A 22,040-nucleotide genomic window follows, 5' to 3' on the forward strand; every position below is an offset into this window, starting at 1 on the left:
AGTCACAGGACAACTTTGTAGAGTTGTTCCTTTTCTTCTGCCTTTTTGCAGTTCCTAGAGAAAAAACACAGGTATTGAGACTTGTGTATCACATGAATTTACCTGCTGAATCTGGCTAGTCATGGGGTTGGTTTCAAATATAGAAAAACACCACTTAGTAGTCTGGGAAGATTGGTCATGACTTCATGATGACAAGGGCATTTATTGTGTTCCTGTAGTTTGGTTTTGCCTATGTCCAATTTTTTCATCATAAAACATTTCAGAAAATTCCCTAAGGAACTACAAAGAGCACTAAGAACATGGATCTTACCTAGTGGATCAACCTAGTATACAAACATGGAGGGACAATACAGTGGCTATAGTGATTGAAATTCATGCTTTAGCTACTGGACATATTGCTTCTTGCAGCCCCTTGGGGCCTCCCTACAAATCAGTGCCCTAATCACCCTGGTCACAGCTGCTCCTTCCCTTGCAGGCCCCTCAGGAGACAGTTGAGCCAGTCGACACATTTCCTATAGTCCCAGGTGATGCTAAGATCTGTATCCCGGGATGCAGAGAGGCTAGGAAACCTCAGGAGAAGGGGATAAAACTTCTAATGGCTCTGGGATTTGGTGGCCACCCACCTCCACCACCTCAGGATCAATAATCTCCACACAGCCTGTGGGCCTAGAATTCCTAGTGTGGCCTTAGCCTCAGGGACTTGATCAAGGGTAATCTCCCAGATAAAATCCCCCTTCACTGCTAGTCACTGCCCCAGATGGGGCTGTCCAGTCATTGTCAGTCTGGCCCCCAGCAGGCATGTGGCTGTGTGCTCTGCTTGCTGCTCTCTTTGGCTGTGTCTCTGGGTCTGCCCTTCCTGGACCAAGAGCCTGGCTGTTGCCAAGGCAGAGCCCTCGCTTTGACCGTCCTGGAGATGTCATGGTGGGGGGCAGCTTCTCCATCTTTCACTTCTCTAATGGGACCTTGTCTGATTTCAGTGCCCCACCGGCTGGCCTTCAGGCTTCAAGGTAAGTATTATGTGTGGGGCAGGAGTCTCTGAAAGCCATAAGAAGCTTTACAATGGTGTGTGAAGTCTTGGATAAGGGTTGATTCGCAGAATCCCAGCTAGATGGCTATCCCCATTCTCTGTGTAGAAATGCAATAGCTCTGTTGCTCTCCTTTTACATCATCTCTCTCCCTCTTTCTTTCTTATTTGTACCAGAGGGAAATAGAGGCTGCTCATGTACTATCTGTAATGTACGTGCTCTTCAGCTCAGGTGTATTCTTGAGTTTTTGTATATCCTTGCTTCTCTAAATAGAGTGTAGGTAGGTGTGTGGTTTGAATGAGCAAATGTGTAATTGATACAGTTTTCATCAGTTTTAAGCCCCCATGCTTTCTTTGTAGTGCATTTCTTTTTTTATTATTTAATTAGTTTATCCAGATTACATCTAAATTGTTATCCCATCCCTTGTATTCACCCATTTCTCCCTCCCTCCCACTTTCACCCTATTGCCCCCCTTCATGTCATGATCGAGGGGGACCTCCTCCATCACTGTATGATCCTAGGCTATCAAATCTCATCTTGGTAGCCTGTGTATCCTTTCTCCGAGTGCCACCAGGCCATGCAACCAAGGGGAAGTGGTCAAATATGGAGCACCAGAGTTTGTGTCAGAGTCAGTTCCCAACAGCACTTTAAATGTCTCTTTTTGTGTATCTGTGCCTTACTTTGTTTTCAGACTAGTCTGCAACTCCTTGTGTAGTTCAGCCTAGCACCAAATAGTGGATTATAGGAATATTTTATCCCAATAAACTTGGCTTTTTTTCTTTTAGACAATGTTTAGCAGTGTAGGTGAGGCTAGCCTAGAAGTCACTATCTTTCTGACCCCACCTCCATGCTAGTATCACACATGTGTGCCAGCATACTTGACTATTATGTTATTTCTTAAACCAATGAGTATTAATATTATGTATTTATTGTGCAGTATGGAATATTGTCAACATGATACATTAAAGAATGATTAATCAAGCTCAGCAACAAATCCAGAAATTGCACAGTCATTAGTTGGTGATGTGAACATTTAAAGTTTATCATGGATACTGGAGACAGGAGAATCTGGAGTTTACATATTAGGGGCCAGGAAAAGACTGAGTTGCTGAAGTATCTGCTGTTCAAGCATGGAGCTCTGAATTTGGATTCCCAGCACTCACATGAAAGCCTCACCTGTGGAGGAACTACAGACTTGGTTAAGGATATTTTGACAGGAAGATGCCTAGACTTCTGGACACCAGCTTAGTTGAAAGAATGAATGCAGGTTCAGTAAGATAGGCGGTCTCAAAAAGTAGGGTTGAGAGGGGCCAGTGAGATGGCTCATGGAAGAAAGTGCTTTGCACGAAGCCTTATGTATGACTTAAATTTGATCTCTCCCTGGAACCCACAGAAATGTGGAAGGAAAGAACAGGACCACAGAGTTACCTGACTTCATGTGTTGTAGCATGTTTGGATTTGAAGACAAGTCATATAAACATATGCACACAATGCTGTTTTTAAAAGGTGGAGAAACAAGAAAGGTAGTCTGACATTACATGAAGCTTTACTATACATATGGGTAACACCCATGCACACCAAACACATACAGTCAGACAACAGACAGACAGACAGACAGACACACACACACACATCCCCCACCACTAAGCATCATTGAAGAAGATAGTAGAATTCTACCTTTGGCTTATACATGCATGTATGCATGCACATACACATATAACAGAAATTCAAGATCATTCTCAGGTATATAGAAAGTGTGAGGCCAGATTAGCCAATATGGTGAATTGACTTCAAAGGAAATACAAATCAATTTTTAAAATTAACATTAAAAAACTTTAAGTAAAATGTAACATCAGTTGGATATGGTGGCACATGCCTTTAATCCCATCACTCATGAGGCAGGGGCAGGTAAGTTTCAGGCCAGATAGCAATACACAGAGAGACCCTGTCTTGTCTCCAGTTCCTCCTATATTCATCTTTCCCTCCTCCATTAAATATTTCCCTTATGCACCTTCCATTTTTAAATCATGGTCTTTTATTATTTAATTATTATCATGCATAAGAATGCAAATTATTAAATAAATATGACCTGTTGAATACCTTTGAGTTTGCTTGTATGTATCTGTTTTCAAATTTTATTGGATTTGTTCTTTGATGATTTCATGGGTTTGTATAGTGCATTTAGTTTATTCTTATTCCCCCAGACTCTCTTATTTTCCTTCAATACCTGTTATTTCCTCTTACTACCTATAGCTCCATTTCCCATATCCATGCCTTTTTGTTTTGTGCCCACTAATTTAAACCAAGACCATCTGTGTGGCTACTGGTTTGCATCTGTCCACTGGAGCTTGGTGGGATCACCATTTGGGTGCATGACAGAAAACAATGACAGCCTTTTCTAAAAAAAAAAAAATCAACACGCAATAGTTCAGCAGGGAGGAGCATGGCCCCCACATGGAATTGCTCCTTCTGGGATTGGCTGTTGACTCACCCAGACTTGTGCAGGCCCAGTGCAGAGAAGTGAGCTGCTGTGAGTTTATACATGAAGTGTCCCAGCCATGTCTGAAGACCACATTTCAAAATCCTTCCCTGTATCTTCAGCAACAACTGAAATAAATGTTAGTTACTAATGATTGTTACCAATCGTCCTATTCAATAGATTATTTCCCTTGTTTCTTTGAGACAGAGTGTCCCTGTGTAGCTCTGACTGCCCGGGACTGGTTATATAGACCATCCCTTGATCTTTGATTCACAGAGATCCACCCAACTCTGTCTCCTGAGTGATGAAAATAAATATGTGTGCCAATGAACTCAGCTCATGTATTAGATCTTCAAATGTCACTCCTGCCTCCTGAAATGGTCCCCTTGATTATTTTCTGCACATTCCCTCTGTTCTCCCTTTGACTAATCTGAGCCCTGCTCCTATGTAATGCACATCTGTGCACAAGTATCTGTGGAGAAGTATGTTTATACTTGAATCACATGAGTCACAGAGTTCATTCTTGTTGCATTTGCCCCATAATGAGTGATAAATGTGGTCTTCTCTTTCCCTCAGTGTCTCCAACTGGGGCTACAGGGTGGCCCAGAGTTTCGTGTTTGCCATTGAGGAGATTAATAGGAGTGCTCACTTGTTGCCCAATGTGACCCTGGGCTTCTCCATTCGAAACTCTGGGGACTCAGTGCATGGAGCCCTCCATGAGACGATGAGCTTCCTCACAGGGCAGGAGGAGCCCATCCCCAACTACGTGTGTCAGCATGGCTCTCCTCAGGCTGCACTGATTGGGGACACACGGTCATCGCTGTCTGTGTCCATGGCCAGACTTCTGGGGCTGTACAAGTTTCCTCAGGTGAGTCTCTCTAAGCATTATTTCTTCAGGAGTGTAGTCCAATCCCTTAATGATGATAGCGCAATGTATGGTGATGGTCACAGTAGTGAGGCGCTCCACTGTGGTGCCACGTCCCCTGAAATGTTATGCCTCTTCCTTCAGTAGATAGTATAGAGAGAACTATAGCCACTCTGCAATAAAAGGGAAAGTAAGAATTATTTTTAAATTTAAAAATATGTGTTAAAGATTTACTTATTTTAGTTTATGTGTAACAATATTTTGCCTTTATATGTATGTATATACATATGTATATGTAACACATGAGTTTACGTTGCTCATGGAGTTACAGATAATTTTTAGCTGCCCTGCTTGTGGTTGAAATTTAAAAATTTCAGAACTTTTGAAAAAGGGCATATCTTTTTAACTAGTCAGCTTCCTCTGTATTTAGTTACTAAATTGTTATAATGATTATTATTATTTATCTTTGAGAGAGAGAGAGAGAGAGAGAGAGAGAGAGAGAGAGAGAGAGAGAGATATGAGGTGGAAGTCAGAAGACAACTTTCCAGAGTCAATGTTTTTCTTTTACTGTGCTGGTTCTGGGCACTAAATTCAGGTTTCCAGGCTAAGTTGGAGAAACCTGCCCATTGTGATCCATGTTTCGAGTTTACAGTGAAACAAACTCATCAGCAAGCTGGTCTGACTGTATGAACTAGAGCTGGAATTTGCAACTATGGAATTGGGCTGATTCCACTTGCTTCCATGTATTATTTGATATTTCCTGAGACCTAACCATCAGTGACATTTCAACAGGGCTGGTCATATCTTATAGTCATCTCTTCAGTTCATGGTTTGTACTAGTGATTTGAAAATGATTAACCATTTAAGGTGAACAATTCAGTGACTTTCATCTCAGTGTTATTTCCATATTTAATTTGTTGAGATGTTAATCTTCCTCCTGAAGCACACTGGATACCAGTTCCCATCATTCCTAACCTATGGCCACTCCTAATGTAATTGCTGTCTCTGTGCATTTGGCTGTTCTGACCATTTCATATGAGTGGACTCACACTGTATGTAGATATCAGGACTGGCTGCCTTCACTGAGGATGCCTTCTAGGTTCATCCATGCTGTAGCATGTCACAGCACTTTGTTTCACAGCTCTGAGGGAGAAAGTCTCTAGGAAGTTGAGAGCCAAGAAATACCACAGTCACACTGGACAACCAACTTCACATGTGTGATTTATTGGGAGGGAAGAACCCAGGAGGCTGGCTGCCTCTGCTTATTTGAGATGTAGCAGAGAACTGAGCAGAAGACTGGGTTCATATAGTGTTTTGTGTGGGAGGGGTATCCTTCCAGGATGGAGATTTCCAATGTGGCAATTCTGTGCTTTCAAGATCAGAGCTTGTGGCAAACTCACAATTGGTGGCATTTCAAATCCTGGGTTTGGGTTTTGGGCTCTGTGTAGGGGTGAGGGTTGGGTCCAGATGTTAGGGCAGTTGAACGCCTTCAGGGGAGGGTCTGGCTACTCCTGTTCCTTGAGAGGCTTACATTTTAGTCCTTTTTATATCCTTTATATATTTCATTTTTGCATAAAATGGCAAGGACTATGTATTGCTTATCCATTTAATAATTCATATAACTTTGAACATGAAATTTGCTCACATGTTAAGAGACAACCCCCCCACCCGATGTGGACCTGTTTTTGGAAGGTGATGAATCCTTTTGGAGGCAGGTGGGCCTCAAGGTTCAATAGATGGTTCCACTTCCTGTATGTCCTCTGACTTCTGTACCACCAAGATATGAAGAGGTGAGGATTCCCAGGTCCACATCTGCCACTGCGGAGCAATCTGCAGCCATGTGCCCGCTGTTACACGGACTGTACTTTCTGATACTAGAAGCCTAAACCGACCCTTTCTTACTCAAGTTCCTTCTTGTCAGGTGTTTTGCCACAGCAGTGAGCAATCCCTACTCCCGCTGTTTCCTCTTTGGTGAGCTCATGCAGGCTGTCTCTATGGATATTCACATATAGGATACTTCATGCTTATATACTTTGGTTGTCTTAGAAATGTAGATCCAACTGCTGGGCCCAGGGGTAACTTTGTTGAATTATTTAAACAAACACTACAATATTAATTAGCTTTTCCTCCCTGTGACAGCCATATCTGAGAGAAACAAATAAAAAGAGAAAAGATTTATTTTGGCCCGGGTGCTGATGTTTCACACCCTTGTCATCTGATGCCATGTTTTCTGGGTCTGTGGCAGAAGTGAGGTGGGGCAGACACCCCAGTTCTCAAGAGCCATAGATATATAGGGGTGGGAGACCAAGTACAGCTCACCAGGACATAGCTTCAGAGATCTGATGCCTCCAAGCAGCTTCCACCGATTTTCCACGGGGTCTAGAAAATTGCTATCCCTAGAAACCTATTAAAGGATTAACCCTTTGTATAGATTATAACCCTCAGGATGCAATAATTTCCCAGAAGGCCATCTGCTGGGAACCAAGTTCCCAACATGTGAATCTTCTTGTCACATCTCAGATTCTAACCATCATCATCACAGCATGGTTTGCAAGCGGCTCAGTTGCTAGATCACTAGCCTAGCACACAGAGGCCCTGGGTGTGATCTGTAGTGCCCCATGCCCTACAGCAGTGTGGAGGTGGAGACAGGAGGATCCAACGTGCAGCACTCTCCTTAGCTATATAGTGAGATTGAGGCCAGCCTTGTCTAGTGTAGATTTTTTTAAATTAAAATAAAAAATACGTATCCATGCATTAAATTAACATACACATTGTATGAAGATTCAGGTTTAAAAACATTTGCTTTTGATTTTAAGGTTTATACATTTGGTTAAATTCCAGTATCCTTTGGATGTCCCACATTTGTTCATTTTCCTCCTTCCTGGAGGAGCATCCCCTTTCCTGTGAAGCTGAGACCATGTAACTCACAGGACTATATCCAAGGGCTGATGTATAACCGTGTGTGCATAGTATCTTACTAAAGTGCTCAGAACTGGAGGTTTCTGTAAGGCATGTAAATTTGTTATTTTTAGATACAGAGTCTTACCCGGAAAACAAATATGGCTTAGAACTCAGCATTTAGATCAGGATGGCCTTGAGTATGCAGCAGCCTTCTCCTGCCTCAGCTTCCCAAGTGTTGCATTACATGTGTGTTTCACCATGCCTGGATCTAAGGAAGGTTTCTTTCTTTCTGTGAAATTATCGCATAGTTAATGCATTTGCCTTCGTCTCCGTGAGTGTACATCTGTGTGTGTTTGTCTGTGTATTAATGAGTGTGTAAGTATGTCAACCGTTGTGTACAGGTGGAGGCAAGAGGAAGGCATCACTTTACCTCTACCTTTGAGTCAAGTTTTCACCCTGAATCTAGGGCCCCTTACTTTTTTTTTGCTATACAAAGAGCTATTAAGCTCCCTCTAGCCTTCTTTATGGACCCATCTGGGAGCTTAGGTTACTGCTATGAAGGGGATGCCCAGATTGTTACATGAGTGCTAGTGTGTGAGCTACAATCCTCATGATTTTGCAGCAAGTACTTTTAGCCATTGTGGTATGTCTCCATCACCTCAAATTTAGTAATACTTAAATGACTAGAAAGTTCAATTTTATCCTCTGTACTTGGTGTCTCACCCAATACCAAACTTCCTTTCTGCCTTTGCATCTCTCTGTCTTTCTGTTTCTGTCTCTGTCTCTGTGTCTCTGTTTCTGTCTCTCTGTCTCTGTGTCTGTCTGTCTCTCTCTCTCTGTCTCTGCCTGTCTCTGTCTCTGTTTCTCTGTCTCTGTCTCTGTCTCTCTGTCTCTCTCTCTCTCTCTCACTCTCTCTGTCTGTGTTAGTGCATGCTGTGCACCATGCCCACTTTGAGGCAGCATCTCCCTGTCACCCTGCCTGCTCTTGACACCTTGGTCCTCTTCCTTCAGACTCCTGAGTGATGTTATGTATCATGCCCAGAAGATAAAATTGTTATATCGAACATAATAGCATCTTGTTTTCCACCTTTTAGGGCTGAAAGATAAGCTTCAGTTAATTTTGAATCCCAGAGACTAGAGAGAGGGCTCAGAGGTTAAGAGCAATGGCTGCTCTTGCAAAGGGCATAAGTTTGTTTCTCATCCCTTGTATAAAGACCCACAACTATCTTAAACTACATTTTCAGAAATGGGACTCCATCTTTTGTCCTCCATGGGCAGCAGACAGACATGTGATGCACAATCACACATGTGGGCAGAGTACACATACAGGGCAATAATAGAAATTTGAGTTTCAGAGAAACAATTAAGTTTGTCCCAATGTGTATATCAATGTAACTTGTTTTCAATTATTAATGTGAGTTTCATGGATAAACTTGTAAAAAGTGATCTTTTTTGTCTGCAATCCAAAATTAACGGGACTCTTTCTATTTTATTTCCCAGTGTGGTCAGACCACTTACATGAATTTGAGTCAGCTGTATCCCTCCACAGTAACCAACCAGACTCTAGGGCAATTGTGTTAAGACATGAAAACCTTTACACACCTTTTAGTGGCCAGAGAAGTTTTCTACTCATCCTTGCAGTGTAAGCAGTCACATACTTTGCCTCTAAAAAAAGGAAAATAAAACCCCACAGACTCAGAATGCCATCTGTCACATCTCCAAGAATTGTCTCTTTTGAGGGCATGGTGCCATCTTTTCCTGACATATTGACATACCACATTCTGACTTCTCTCAAACCTGGGAAATCACACAATGCAGATCAGCTGAGAGCCCATAATTTGTTAGGCTCTTGTTGAGGACAGCAAGATCACTCGTCAGGTAAAGACGCTTGCTACCAAGCCTGATGACTTGTGTTTGAGCCTTTTGAACTTACCTGGTGGAAGAAGAAAACCAGCTCCCAGAATATGTCTTCTGATCTCTGCACACGTATCATTTTACACACACACACACACACACACACACACACACACACACACACGCACACACACAGACACACACACGCACACACGCACACACATTTTCTAAAGAACAACCTCACAGCTCTGTGCAAAGCAGAGTTGTTGGTACCAAGTAGGAGGTGGGGGCAGTGCAAGGAACAGAAGCTGAGAAAACAAGTAAAGCTATCCCACAGGGCGTGTCTGGGATGGTGGCCAGCGAAGGGGACACAGATGCTTGGTAGAAGCAGCACAATTTCCAGAGAATGATATAAGTCCTTTATGAAACTTCTTCTCTATATTTTAGACCTTAACATACACTCACATGTATGTGTATATGTCTGTGTGAGCCTATGCTACAGATGTGGGAGGAAGCCAGAAGCAGGTGTCAGATTTCCTTGAGCTAGAGTTACAGGCATTTGCGGGCCACTTGTTTTGGGTGTTGGGAATCAAATGTGGCTCCCCTACAAGAACAAGAAGGGCTCTGAAGTGCGGAGCCACCTCTCCAAACCCTCCTTCCCACATTCGATCTAGACCACCATGTGCACCTGCGCTGTGGATCTCATCCACTCTCATATTGGCTGGCTCTTCCTTGATAGGTCAGTCATGGATCCTCCCTACCCAGCCTGAGTGACAAGATCCAGTTCCCTTCCTTCCTTCGGACTGAAACAAGTGACCTTATATCCTCCCGTGCAGTTACTCAGCTGATAATTCACTTCCACTGGTCCTGGGTGATCATTCTGGCCAATGATGATGACTTTGGGCAGCAGGCCAGCTCTCTAGCCACTGAGGTGCTGATAGCCAAAGGAGTTTGCATTGAGTTCCACGTCCATATCCCTTCTGATCAGTCCTTGGGGAAGATTGAAGAGACTGTCCAGAAGATGCAGAAATGCACCGCCAAGGCTGTTCTGGTTTTTCTAAGCAACTCGGATTTCCAGCTCATCCTGTATGGCTTACTGGGTGTAAATGTCTCAGGCCAGGTGTGGGTCAGCAAGGACACTTTGCACATGGCTCTCGCTCTGTCCATTTCAGGCATTTCTCGGGTCTTGCAAGGCACATTTGGCCTTCTGACTCACAGCAGCAGGGCAATTGGCTTCTCTGAGTTTCTTGCTCAGCTGCGTCCCAGCCAGACCCCAGAAGACATGTTTATAAAGAAGTTCTGGGAGTTCACCTTTGATTGTTCATGGCCTCAGCAGAACAGCACGGTGACTGAGGGAGTTCAGTTCTGCTCTGGGAATGAGAGTCTTCAAAACAAGCAACATCCTTTTCCAGACGTGAGCAAAACTGATGCTGCCTATGCAGCTGTCTACAGCATTGCTCATGCCCTGCATGATGTGATAGCCTGTGGGCATCAGGATGGGAAAAGCACAGACTCCAAGGATTTCCAGCCTTGGCAGGTGAGAGACAGATATGGTGTGGACGATTCAGTGATGGTTGGAGTACAGGACATGGGCTTTCACTAAGCCTTAGAGGTGCAGCAGACTTTATGTTCTCACACAGGTCAGCTTATCCTTGCAACAGAAAGGCATGTTAGAAGCAGCAATGGACAAGTGGCCCATGCTATGTATGTGATCTCAGATGAGTCCTTTCCAAGTGGGGTTGATCGACTCAGCAAGTCCAGGTTTCACTGTAAAACTAATATTTCAGGGAACAGTAAACAGATTATTTAATGTCCCAAATTTGAGCTTTTGTAAACAGTAGTTACATTTTCATATATTCAGGCTGCAAATCAGAATTTCAAACAGACATAAAATACCATTTATTCATTTTTGCTTCCTTGACGGTGGGGTCCTTGGGGTAGGTGTATACACATGTGTACATCCATTGTAAGTTCTGAGGATGATGTGAGAAATTACCTTTCAAGCACTCTTCTACCTTATTGTTTGGGTCATGGCCTCTCACTCAAACCTAGAACTTTTTGATGTGGCTAGTCCTGCTAGTGAGCTTTCTCTTGGCCTCTCCTATCTTTACATTACGAGGCTGTAATTACAGAGGGGCTCCCACAATGGCCTTTAGGTTGGTTTGGGTGTCTGAAATCCTATCTTCAAGCTTGTATGGCAACCTCTGTGCCCTTACCTATTTTTTTATTTTAAAGTATTTTTTGAAAATTTCATAAATTTAAATAATGCGTTTTGTTTGTTTTGGTCCCAGCCTGTCTACATAAAACCCTGGGGACAGTCCATGGCCAGTCTACAATTTTTTCCTTTTCTTCCACAGCTGCTTCATGCCCTCAGAAATGTGCACTTCAAGACTCCTGATGGAATCGAGATTATCTTTGATGCCAATGGGGATTTGGTGTCAAAATTTGATATTCTTCAAGGGCAGAAGACCCCTGAGGGTGTATTCCATTTGGTCAACATAGGCACGATAGACCCTCAAGCTTCTTCAGGGAACAAAATGGTGGTCCAGTTGAAGGAGGATCTCCAAGTGAGTTGCCTGAATGCAGAGCTTGTCCTAGAGTGTTAAAGTCCCTGGGAAATTCCAAGTTCAGGGTTCCCCATCCCTCCTTGTGCATGAAGTGGACGTGGCTCTGGATTGGGCTGGTCAGTTATAACTGATGAAGCTCTTTACCTTATAAGAGATCTTTCTCTGAATGATACTTACTGAGCAGAAAAATAAATATGCCCCAGTTTCTGTTGGAGAGATGGCTCAGTAGTTAAAGTTGTTTGCTACACAAGCACAAAGAGCAGACTGTGGTCCTGCAGAGCGCTTGTCCATGCTGAGTGGGCAGTGCGGTACCTGTAATTTCATTCTTGGAAGTTGGAGGCAAGGAGATGCCAAAGCAAGTCAGTTAGTAAGACAACCATATCAATGAACTGTGGGATTTTACTTTGAGCCTCTGCCTCAATGTGCATAGTGGAAAAGCAATAGAGGATGATTCCCAACACTAACCTTGGGCCTCAAGATGCGCTTGTAACATAGATGCTTATCATCCTACATAGATGTAGAAAGGCACATACACATATTTACACCATAAAAAACTCATGAAAATGGTGAATGCACATACCAGACTCTCAGAATTGAATCAGAATGTGCATTTTGTGACATTTTGAGGGTTATTTCATTATCTATGTTAGGACCTGCTCAGTGAAGAGGAAGGTAGAGACACACTAAGCACTGTGTGTTTACTTTGTGTGTTCGATTTTACTTCACTATGAAAAATCCCTGAGAAACAGTATGAAGTAAGGAAAGGTTTTTATTGGCTCACCATTTAAGAGGTCCAGGGCCAGAATGACCCATTGTTTTGGTCGTGTGAGGTTGAGGCAGTATGTCATGACAGCAGACATGTGTGGTGAAAGAGCTTGTCCAACTTATGGTGGCCAATAACTGGAGAGGTGGGGTTAGAGATAGATATGGTAGGTGGACAAGTTACATCTAACCAGTGCATAGCCCCAAAACACACTTCCTTCCTTCAGGCCCCACTCCTGTTTTCAACATCCACAATAGTTCTTCAAGTCATGAATCCACTGAGGAATTAATCCATTGACTAGGTCAGATGCACCAAGATGTAATCATTCTTCACAAACCCACCATCTGGTGACTAGCAGAACACACAAGACTTTGGAAAACATTTGGTGCTCAAACCCTGATGATTACTAACACAACCATCAGCTGTTTTGAGATAGGCATGCTTATGCCTGCTGTCTGTTGCAGAGAAAAGAAATGTCTCAGCTTCCTGTTGTGTGCCAGTGGACAAGAGTCTCTTCCCCTTTAAAATTGTCTAACTTTATTCTGGTGGCGTCTCCAGTCAATGGTGGCCTCAAGGCTTTTCACATGACAAGGAGGTTCCCGTTCTGGCACTTCTGAAGAGTAAAGGAGACCCGCCAGGTGGCCAGAGGCTTCTGTTCATGTACCTTTAAATGGAGGTCATCCCACATGAATGAGAAAACTAGTTCATGTGCTGTGAAAGTGTGTGTGTGTGTGTGTGTGTGTGTGTGTGTGTGTGTGTGTGTGTATGTGCACCTGTTTGCGTGGGGTGTGTGTGCACATTCATGTGTGTGTGCACATTTATGTGTGTGTGCACATTTGTGTGTGTGTGCATTCATGTGTGTGTGTGTGTGTGTGCTTGCATGCATGTTGAGGGAACCAATACATACAATTTTTCTCATGCTGAAGCCAGAGGATACTTTATTATTTGAGTGTAAACAAAACAACAGCGTAGCCAAACTGTAAATCTCAACAGCTTCCCAGAGTAAGGGAATGGGGTGGAGGATGTGCGAAGGCCATATCTTCTGAGTTAGTCACATTGGCCAGCACAATGCCAGAAGTCTGCATGGAGCGTTAGAGAAAGAAAATGAAAGTTGAGAGTAACAAGGGAGGCATACCTCGGGCTATGACTCTACCCAAAGAAGAGAAAAGGAGACAAAAGAAGGGAAAGGAAAAACACTGGATTTCTGAGTAACTGAGACAAGGAGGCTGACTTGACAAAATGATGTGGTAGCTTTTTTGTAATGTCTGTCAATACTTACAGTTCTTTTTCCTATATACGGTATATGTATATTTACATACAAATATTTATATATTTGTGTCTTATGTGTGTAACTGGTGCCTGCCATGGCCAGAAGAGAGACTTGAATCCTCTGGAACTGGCATTATAATATGGGGTGCTATGTGGGTGGTAGGAACTGAACCCTGCTCTTCTGGATAAGTGGCCTGTAATTCTGAGAGCTGGGCCATCGTTCTAGCCCACATACCTTCAATACCTGATGTAGATGCCACAGGTAGATTGGAAAGACAATACATAACATGGTATAGCTAAGTTTTTGAAGTCCTTAGCCAAGTAAGTTAGATCAAGCTCTTTCTCTATTACATACAATGGTACCTGTCCCATCCGGCATCTCTTAGAGATGTTTTATGAAAGGCATCTCATATACTGGAGCTGGTTAGTCTGCTCCTGAGGGTGAGGTCAAGAATCTGTATCCCTGGAGATGCACTAATGACACTATGTTCACTGTTACCAGGTGCCCACCTCCATCTGCAGTGAAAGCTGCCTTCCAGGGTTCAGCCAAGTTGCCCGTCTCGGAGTCCCCCACTGCTGTTTTGATTGCAGTCGCTGCCCCGAGGGACACTTTGCAGACCAAAGAGGTAATGGCATGTGGAACTGGAATCTGAGGGGTCCACTGGGCACTGTGAGTCTTCTCGTGGAATCATCCATCATCTCAGTTACCTTTCTACTGCTGTGAATATCCACCATGAGCAGGGCAGCTTCTACAGGAAAAGCTGTGATAATCATGGCAGGAGGCATGGTGGCAAGCAGGAAGGCATGATGCCCCAGCAGTAGCTGAGAGCTTTCAGTGTGGTCCACCAGCAGCAGACGAGCAGCAATGTGGAGAGTGGGCCTGGTGTGGGATTTTGAGTTCTCAATGGCTACCCCCACTGACACACCTCCTCCAACAAGGCTACACCTCCCAATCATCCCAACAGTCCATCAAGTAGGAAACAAACATTCAAATATATGATCCTATGGGGCCAAGGCTACACAGAGAAATCTTGTCTTGAGCAAACAAATACAAAGAAAAAAATTAAAGGAAACATGACATAAGCTGCTTCCATAAGGGTTGCAGGTTTATAATCTCAGCTCTTAAGAGGGTGAGGGAAGAGGCTTAGGAATTCATGTTCATCCTCTGCTGCTCAGCCGGTTCAAGGCCATCCTGACTTACCGGAAATATTTTTTCAAAAGAAACAAATGCCTTCTTTTAGGATATACAATGTGAGTTCCTGCTTTGTGCCACCTCTGATACCACAAATTCCATCACTGGTCACAAAGAAGAGTTAATCTCTCTCTCTCTCTCTCTCTCTCTCTCTCTCTCTCTCTCTCTCTCTCTCTCCCTCTCTCTCTCTCTCTCTCTCTCTCTGTCTAATCTATTAATTGATGGAAAAGCTGTAAGGGCAGTTAGTGTTTGGGCCACATTCCTTCAGCGTTGGTGTAGCTCTTATGGTGTTGCAGAAATGGTGTCTGTGTGTCTCCCATAGACATGAAGAGATGTCTTCAGTGCTCCAAGGAGCAGTACTCGAGTCACACCAGAGACCGTTGCCTGCCCAGGACAGAGATCTTCCTGGCCTTTGAGGAACCACTGGGATTCATACTGGCCCTGGTGTCAATCTTCCTATGCGGTATGGCTGTCCTGGTCCTTGGGGTGTTCCTGAAGCATCGGGACACACCTGTGGTGAGGGCCAACAACAGAGCTCTCAGCTACTTACTCCTGATCTCTCTTTCCCTCTGTGCCCTGTGTGCCTTGCTGTTCCTAGGCCGACCCACTGTCACCACGTGCCTCCTCCGTCAGACCACCTTTGCCGTGGTGTTCACGGTGGCTGTCTCCTCTGTTCTGGCCAAGACTGTCACAGTGGTCCTGGCCTTCAGGGTCACCAGGCCAGGGGGCAGGATCCGGGTGTGCCTGAGCCCTGGTGCTTCCTCCTCAGTGGTCCTCATTGCTTCCTTAATTCAGGTTGTTCTTTGTGGGGTCTGGTTGGCCACCTCCCCACCGTTCCCACACAGGGACATGGTGTCAGAACCTCAGCACATTGTCATCCAGTGCCAGGAGGGTTCTGGCACCATCTTCTTCTGTGTGCTTGGCTACTTGGGTTTCCTGGCAGCAGGTACCTTCTCTGTGGCTTTTCTGGCCAGAGCCTTGCCAGATGTCTTCAATGAGACAAAGTTCCTCACCTTCAGCATGCTGCTGTTCTGCAGTGTCTGGACAGCCTTCCTGCCCCTGTACCACAGTGCCCGGGGCAAGTCCACTGTGGCAGTAGAGATCTTCTCCATCCTGGCCTCCACTGCTGGGCTTCTGGGTGGCATTTTCATCCCCAAGTGCTACATCATCTTGCTGAAGCCCGAGAAGAACACTCCTGCCTGGCAAGTCCAAGGCCATCAGGCACAGCTGGATAGGAAAGGTGCGGTGCTCCAGAGAAGGTGTCTTCCCGGGTCCACACCACAAAGCCTCATGACTTAGTGCCCGGCACTGTCACCAGGACCTCCTGCATGGTTCTGGCTCACTGCTTCTCTGTGGATGTAGTTATTTAAAGGACAGCTCAAGATGAAAGTGAGATACTGAGAATAAAAAACCAATAACTGCTGTTTTTAGAGTGGACATATAGATGGTCAATGACTGTTTTCTCCATATGTACTGCTAAAAGTTATTGCAAGTGGGTATAGAAGGCCGCATATATGCTAAGCGTTACTGGAAGTGGTTATAGAAGGCCCCATATATGCTAAAAATTATTGCAAGTGGGCAATGAAGACACATAATGCTAAAAGATATTGGAAGTGGGGAAAGAAGGACCTGAATAGGAAAGGAGCTTCATAAGACACCAACAGCGCCAACAAATCTCGGCCATGCCGGGCAGGGTGACTGATGCACCAACCAAGGACCAGGTGTGGTTAGGACCTAAGTACCCTGCCCAGGTGTAGGCAATAGGTAGCTCAGTATCAATGTAGGTCACCTAATAAGGATGCCAGGACTGTCTCTTGCATATTACCAAGTTGTCTTTTTTGTCTGAGAGGTGCAGAACTGGGGATTGAACCTTTCACTGAGAGTTCCTTCAGGGACTTACCATGTGACTTAGCAATCTCAGTCTTAGACATGTTCCCAAGAAAAATAAATCATGTATGTTAAAGACTATAAACGAATCTTTGTAGAAGCATTATTTATATACTAAAAGTTGAAATACTTTTTATGTTATGTAGTTGATGAATCTTTGCTGTGGCTTAGGCAATGACTAAGATATTATTCAGGATATGAAAAAATGTAAGAATAATAAGAATGCTGTGTAATTCATGGTTATGCCTTGTGAATTTTATACTGAGTTGTCGAATCCAGTCAAAGAAAATCATACATCTTAAACTCCACTTTATGAAATACCCTCAAGAAGTGAACCCATAGAGAAATATATCAGACTGCTAATCTCTTGAGTTTTGTCATGGAGATTAGAGATGAGGAGTGAAGACTAGTTGGTGCAGTATTTCTTTCTGATGTGAGAAGTTCTAAAATGCTAGGTGGGACCCAAGAGATGGCTTGGTGTTGAAGAATACTTATAGCTCTGCCAGAGAACCTCTGCTTGGTTGCCTGAACACGTGTGAGCCAGCTCGCAGCCACTTGCAAATCTCACTCCATGGAAACCACCACCTCTGGCCTCTGTGTGCACAGGCACTCATACACGCACACCACTTCCCACATGTATCCAAGAGTTAAAAAGTATTCATTACTAGTTATAAGAGAAAACAGATATAGTAGATTGTCCTCTCCTTTTATTCATTATTTGAGGCAATCTGGCTGGCTTCCTACTTGGAGTACTCCTCCTGCTTCTGCCTCCTGAGTACTGGGATCTAAGTGTGCTCCCACATATGGAAAATTATATAGTGGATATGGATGAATTGTACACTGTGTGAATTATTGCTCAATAAAACTAGTATGAAAATGAATTATCAATGTATTACATAATGTTCCTCATATTCTTATTTCTGGGAAAAGGCCCAACTATTGGAAGTGAATTCTAAATAAGTATAGTGTTATATATGAGTGAGCTGGAATTATTACTGACATATTCTATATCCTTGTAGTTTTATGTTTATTGATTCCTAGATTGGTGTGTTTGTGTGTGTTCCCTCTGTGTTTGTGTCTGTTTCTTTGGGCATGGACATGCCACAGCACATATTTGGAGTTCAGAGGGCAAGTTTCAGATGTCAGTTCTCTCCAGTGAGTAGATTTGTGGATTGAGTTGGGGTCCTTTGGCTTAGTAGCAGGAGCCTTTAACTTCAATAGTGGGATTATGCTATAAAATTATACTTATCATTTGGAATAACAAAGCCCAGAATTTGCCTTGTTACATAGAAATACTCTCCTGTGTATGTATGAACTCTGTGTGTGTGTGTTTGTGTGTGTGAGTTGCCATTGCTTGTATGTGGAGTCAGGGGACAACTTTGTGGAGTTGTTTCTCTTCTTCTGTGCTTATATGTGTTCATGATATCAGAGGTCGTCAAGTTTGTCTATTAAATGAGTCTACCTGCTGAGCCATCTACTGGGCTTCGTATTTGTTTTTTGAAGGAGAGATAAACCTGTTTTTTAGGATCCCAAGTGTGGGATTGGAACGGTCTTGTGAAAAAAAAAACAGGTGAGGTTAATCCACTAAAAGACCAACCACCTCATGCAGGAGTTTGATTGTTGCCAGCTGAAAAGATCCCGTGAACAAACTCTGGCAGGAGATATATAAATGAGCCCAGAACTGGAGGTGGGGCTTTTTGGAGACTTGGGATAGTTTTGGGTGCTCGTTGCTTCACTTGGAGACACAGCTAAAGAGAACCACTTGAGGGAAGGCCTCAAGGCTCTGGCTCCTGCTGAGGTTCAGGGTTCTGGTTACTCTAGGTTCCAGCAGAAGAAATCCTGCAGATGGTGCCCGGAGAATTGGTCCTTGGAACTGATATCCTTATGGTTTTGTTATTGTGTCCATTAATCCTCATTTCCTATTGTCTTGGTTAGTCGGGTTATAAGTTACCTATATTCGGTCACTAAGTTGTTCATAAAATATATTAGTTAAAAAAATTGAACGTACAGTTTTGCAATACAGATAAATGTCTCAGGAGCCTGGAAGAATAGGGCATGACTCCAGGATGACAGGGGCATTCATCGTTTTCTGCAGTTTGGTTTTGTGTGTGTCCAAATTCTCCATCATAAAACATTTCAGAATCTTTTCTAAGGAACTGCAATGACCACTAAGAATGACCACTATGCTAGAAACATGGCGGGGCATGCGGGGCTGTAGTGATTGACCTACCTACTAAAAATATTTCCCTTTCAGCTACTGGACATGTTGCTTCCTATACCCACCTGGGGCCTTTCTACAAACCAGTGCCCTGAGCACCCTGGGCACAGCTGCTCCTTCCCTTGCAGGCCCCTCAGGAGACAGTTGTGCCCATTGCCGCTCTTCTTATAGTCGCAGGTGATGCCAAGATCTGTATCCCTGGATGCAGAGAGGCTAGGAACCCTCAGGAGAAGGGATACAACTTCTAATGGCTCTGGGGTTTTGTGGCCACCCAGTCCTCCCACCTTCTCAGGATCAATAATCTCCACACAGCCTGTGGGCCTAGATTTCCCAGTGTGGCTTAGCCTCAGGGACTTGATCAATGGCTATATTCCAGATAAAGGCCTCCTTCACTGCTTGCCACTGCCCCATATGGGGCTGTCCTGTCCTTGGCAGTGTGGCTCTCAGCAGGCATGTGGCTGTGTGCCCTCCTTTCTCTTCTGTTTGTCTGTGTCTCTGGGTCTGCCTTTCCTGGCCCGAGATCCTGGCTGTTGCCAAGGCAGAGGCCTCGCTTTGACCGTCCTGGAGATGTCATGGTGGGGGGCAGCTTCTGCATCCTTCGCTTCTCTAATGGTACCATGTGTGATTTCAGTGCCCCACCGGCTGGGGTGCAGGCTTCAAGGTATGTCCTTGCTGAGGGGCAGCAGTGTCTGAAAGCAGCTTGAAAAGTTGTTTGAAGCCTCGGAGAAGGGTTGATTCTCTGAATCCCAGCTAGATGGCCACCCCCATTCTCTGTGTAGAAAGTAATAGCTCTGTAGCTCTCCTTTTGCACTGTCTCTCTTCCTCTATCTTTCTTATTTGTACCATAGGCTGCTCCTGCACTGACTGTAGTGTGTGCGCACCTCAGTGAGGGAGGATTCTTGAGTTTTTGTGTGTCCTTGCTACCCATACGAGCATCTAGGCAGGTGTGTGTGCTGAATGACTAAATGTGTAATTAGTACGTTGTTCGTCAGTCATCAGGACCCATGGTCCTTCTCTAGTGTATTTCTTCTGCTCTTATTCGTCATGAGGTTCATGTTGCCTCAGTTTTCTAGGTAATCAGTGCTGACCTTGAAGTTCTGATCTTCCTGCCTCCACCTTCTCGGTCCTGTGACTATAGACATGTACTTCCACAGTTGGCTTCTGAGGCTCAAATTCCATGAAGTGAGCCATAGCTAAAAGCTTCCTTTGCCCATTCTTGTTCCAGATTTTTAACTACTGTTGCACACAGTAGTTCCCAACTCAGCCTTATGGTTTATATTATTATTTTTAAAGTCTTAATATCCTTCCTTTTTTTTAATAGTTGCTGTGGTGAGCATGGCCTTTCCCCACCATAAGGAAATACACCCATGCACAACATAGACAAAAGACACAGAGACACAGACACGGACAGACACACACACAGACACAGACATACACAGAATCACCCACACACACACAGACACACAGCTTGACACAGACACAGACACACAGGCACACATTCCCACACACAGACATGCACAGAAACACACTGACACAGACACATACATGCACACACAAACACACACAGACACAGACATACCTCACACAAGTACACAGACACACACATACTCATCCCACACTAAGCATATTTGACAATGATACCAGAGGCTAACATCTGGCTTACATATGTGTGTGTGCCTATACACATGTAAAAGACGTTCAAGGTCATTCTCAGCTTTCTAGTGAGGTGGAGGTTAGATTAGCTGATGTGGAATCTTTTCCTCACCTAAAGTCAAATGTACTCTCAGCATTAACATATTTAACATTTAACTGAGGCATACAACTTCATTTGGACATGGGGGCATCTGCCTTTTATCCTAGGTTTCAGGTCCTGGGTAAGCAGGTGGATCTCTGTGCATTCCAGGCTAGGTAGCAATATAGAGAGAGATCTTTTCTCACTATCTATCTCTATCTATCTGTCTATCTATCTATCTATCTCTCTGTCTATCTATCTATCTATCTGTCTATCTATCTATCTATCTATCTATCTATCTATCATCTATCTATCTATCTATCTTTATTGTATGCATCCCATATGCACCCCTTTCAAATTCATGTCTTTTTTTAAATTATTGTTGTTGAACAAATGTTCCAATAAATATATGAAAAATATCTAAATGTGATGTGTTGCACAATCTTGGTGTTGCTTGTATGCATATGCATTACAGTTTATTAGATTTACTCTTTGAGAATTTTATATGTTCATATAGTGCATTTAGTTAATTCTCGTTCTCCCATCTTCTGTTATTTTCCTTCCATACCTCTCATTTTTTATTCCTCTCTGCAGATTGATTTCTGAAATTGATGCCTTTTGGTTTTGTACCCATTGATAGTAGTCAGGGTCATATGTGTGGCTTCTAGTTTGGACCTGTCCACTGGGGCTGATCAGGTCAATATGTGGGTGCATAGAGAGAAAATGACAGCCTTCCTACCCACCAAATACATCAGTTGCCAATAGTTCAGCAGGGAGGAGCAGTGTCCCACGTGAAATTGCCCCACCCATGTTGGCTGTTGAAGGCTCAGGCTTGTGCATTCCCAGTGCAGGCAGTTGAGCTGCTGTGAGATCATGTGTGCAGTGTCTTAGTCATGACTGAAGACCACATTTCAAATCCCTTCCCTCTATCTTCTGGATCTTCTGAAATCAATGTTAGGTACAAGTAACTGTATCCAACCACACCATTCAATAGATTATTTTCCTTGTTTCCTTGAGACAGGGTGTTCTGTGTAGTTCTGGCTGCCTGGGAGTAGCTATGTAGACAATGCTCTGGTCTGTGACTCACAGAGCCTCTGTCTCTTGACAGCTGAGAATAAACATGGGTGCCATCAAAGCCAGCTTATGCACTAGATCTCCAAATATTGCTCCTGTCTAGAAACTGATCCCTTTGGTTACCTTCTGCACATTCCCTGTGGACTCCCTTGGACTGTTCTGAGTCCTGCTTTTATGCACATCTGTGCACAAGCATCTGTGGAAAAGTATATTT

At 43.9% G+C, this 22,040-nt stretch overlaps 2 protein-coding genes across 2 annotated transcripts in view; both read left to right on the plus strand.

Moving 5' to 3' along the window:
* Window positions 1-798: 798 nt before the first annotated feature.
* Window positions 799-22,040, plus strand: part of LOC311591104 (vomeronasal type-2 receptor 26-like) — a gene marked incomplete at both ends in the record, with an annotated part of 32,256 nt that continues 11,014 nt past the window's right edge. Inside the window, one exon of the mRNA XM_084770472.1 lies at window positions 799-1,007. Coding sequence (XP_084626598.1) covers window positions 799-1,007 — 209 coding nt within the window. The remainder of the gene's footprint in view (window positions 1,008-22,040) is intronic.
* LOC311590798 (vomeronasal type-2 receptor 26-like) lies at window positions 3,469-16,214 on the plus strand (the record flags this gene model as incomplete). Its single annotated transcript, XM_084770057.1, has 6 exons — window positions 3,469-3,545; window positions 4,081-4,372; window positions 9,864-10,661; window positions 11,482-11,691; window positions 14,226-14,349; window positions 15,238-16,214. The coding sequence occupies 6 exons, from the start codon at window positions 3,469-3,471 to the stop codon at window positions 16,212-16,214; spliced, it is 2,478 nt and encodes an 825-aa protein (XP_084626183.1).

This window comes from Acomys minous (genome assembly GCF_964271855.1).
Source record: "Acomys minous genome assembly, chromosome: 20".
NCBI lineage: Eukaryota > Metazoa > Chordata > Mammalia > Rodentia > Muridae > Acomys > Acomys minous.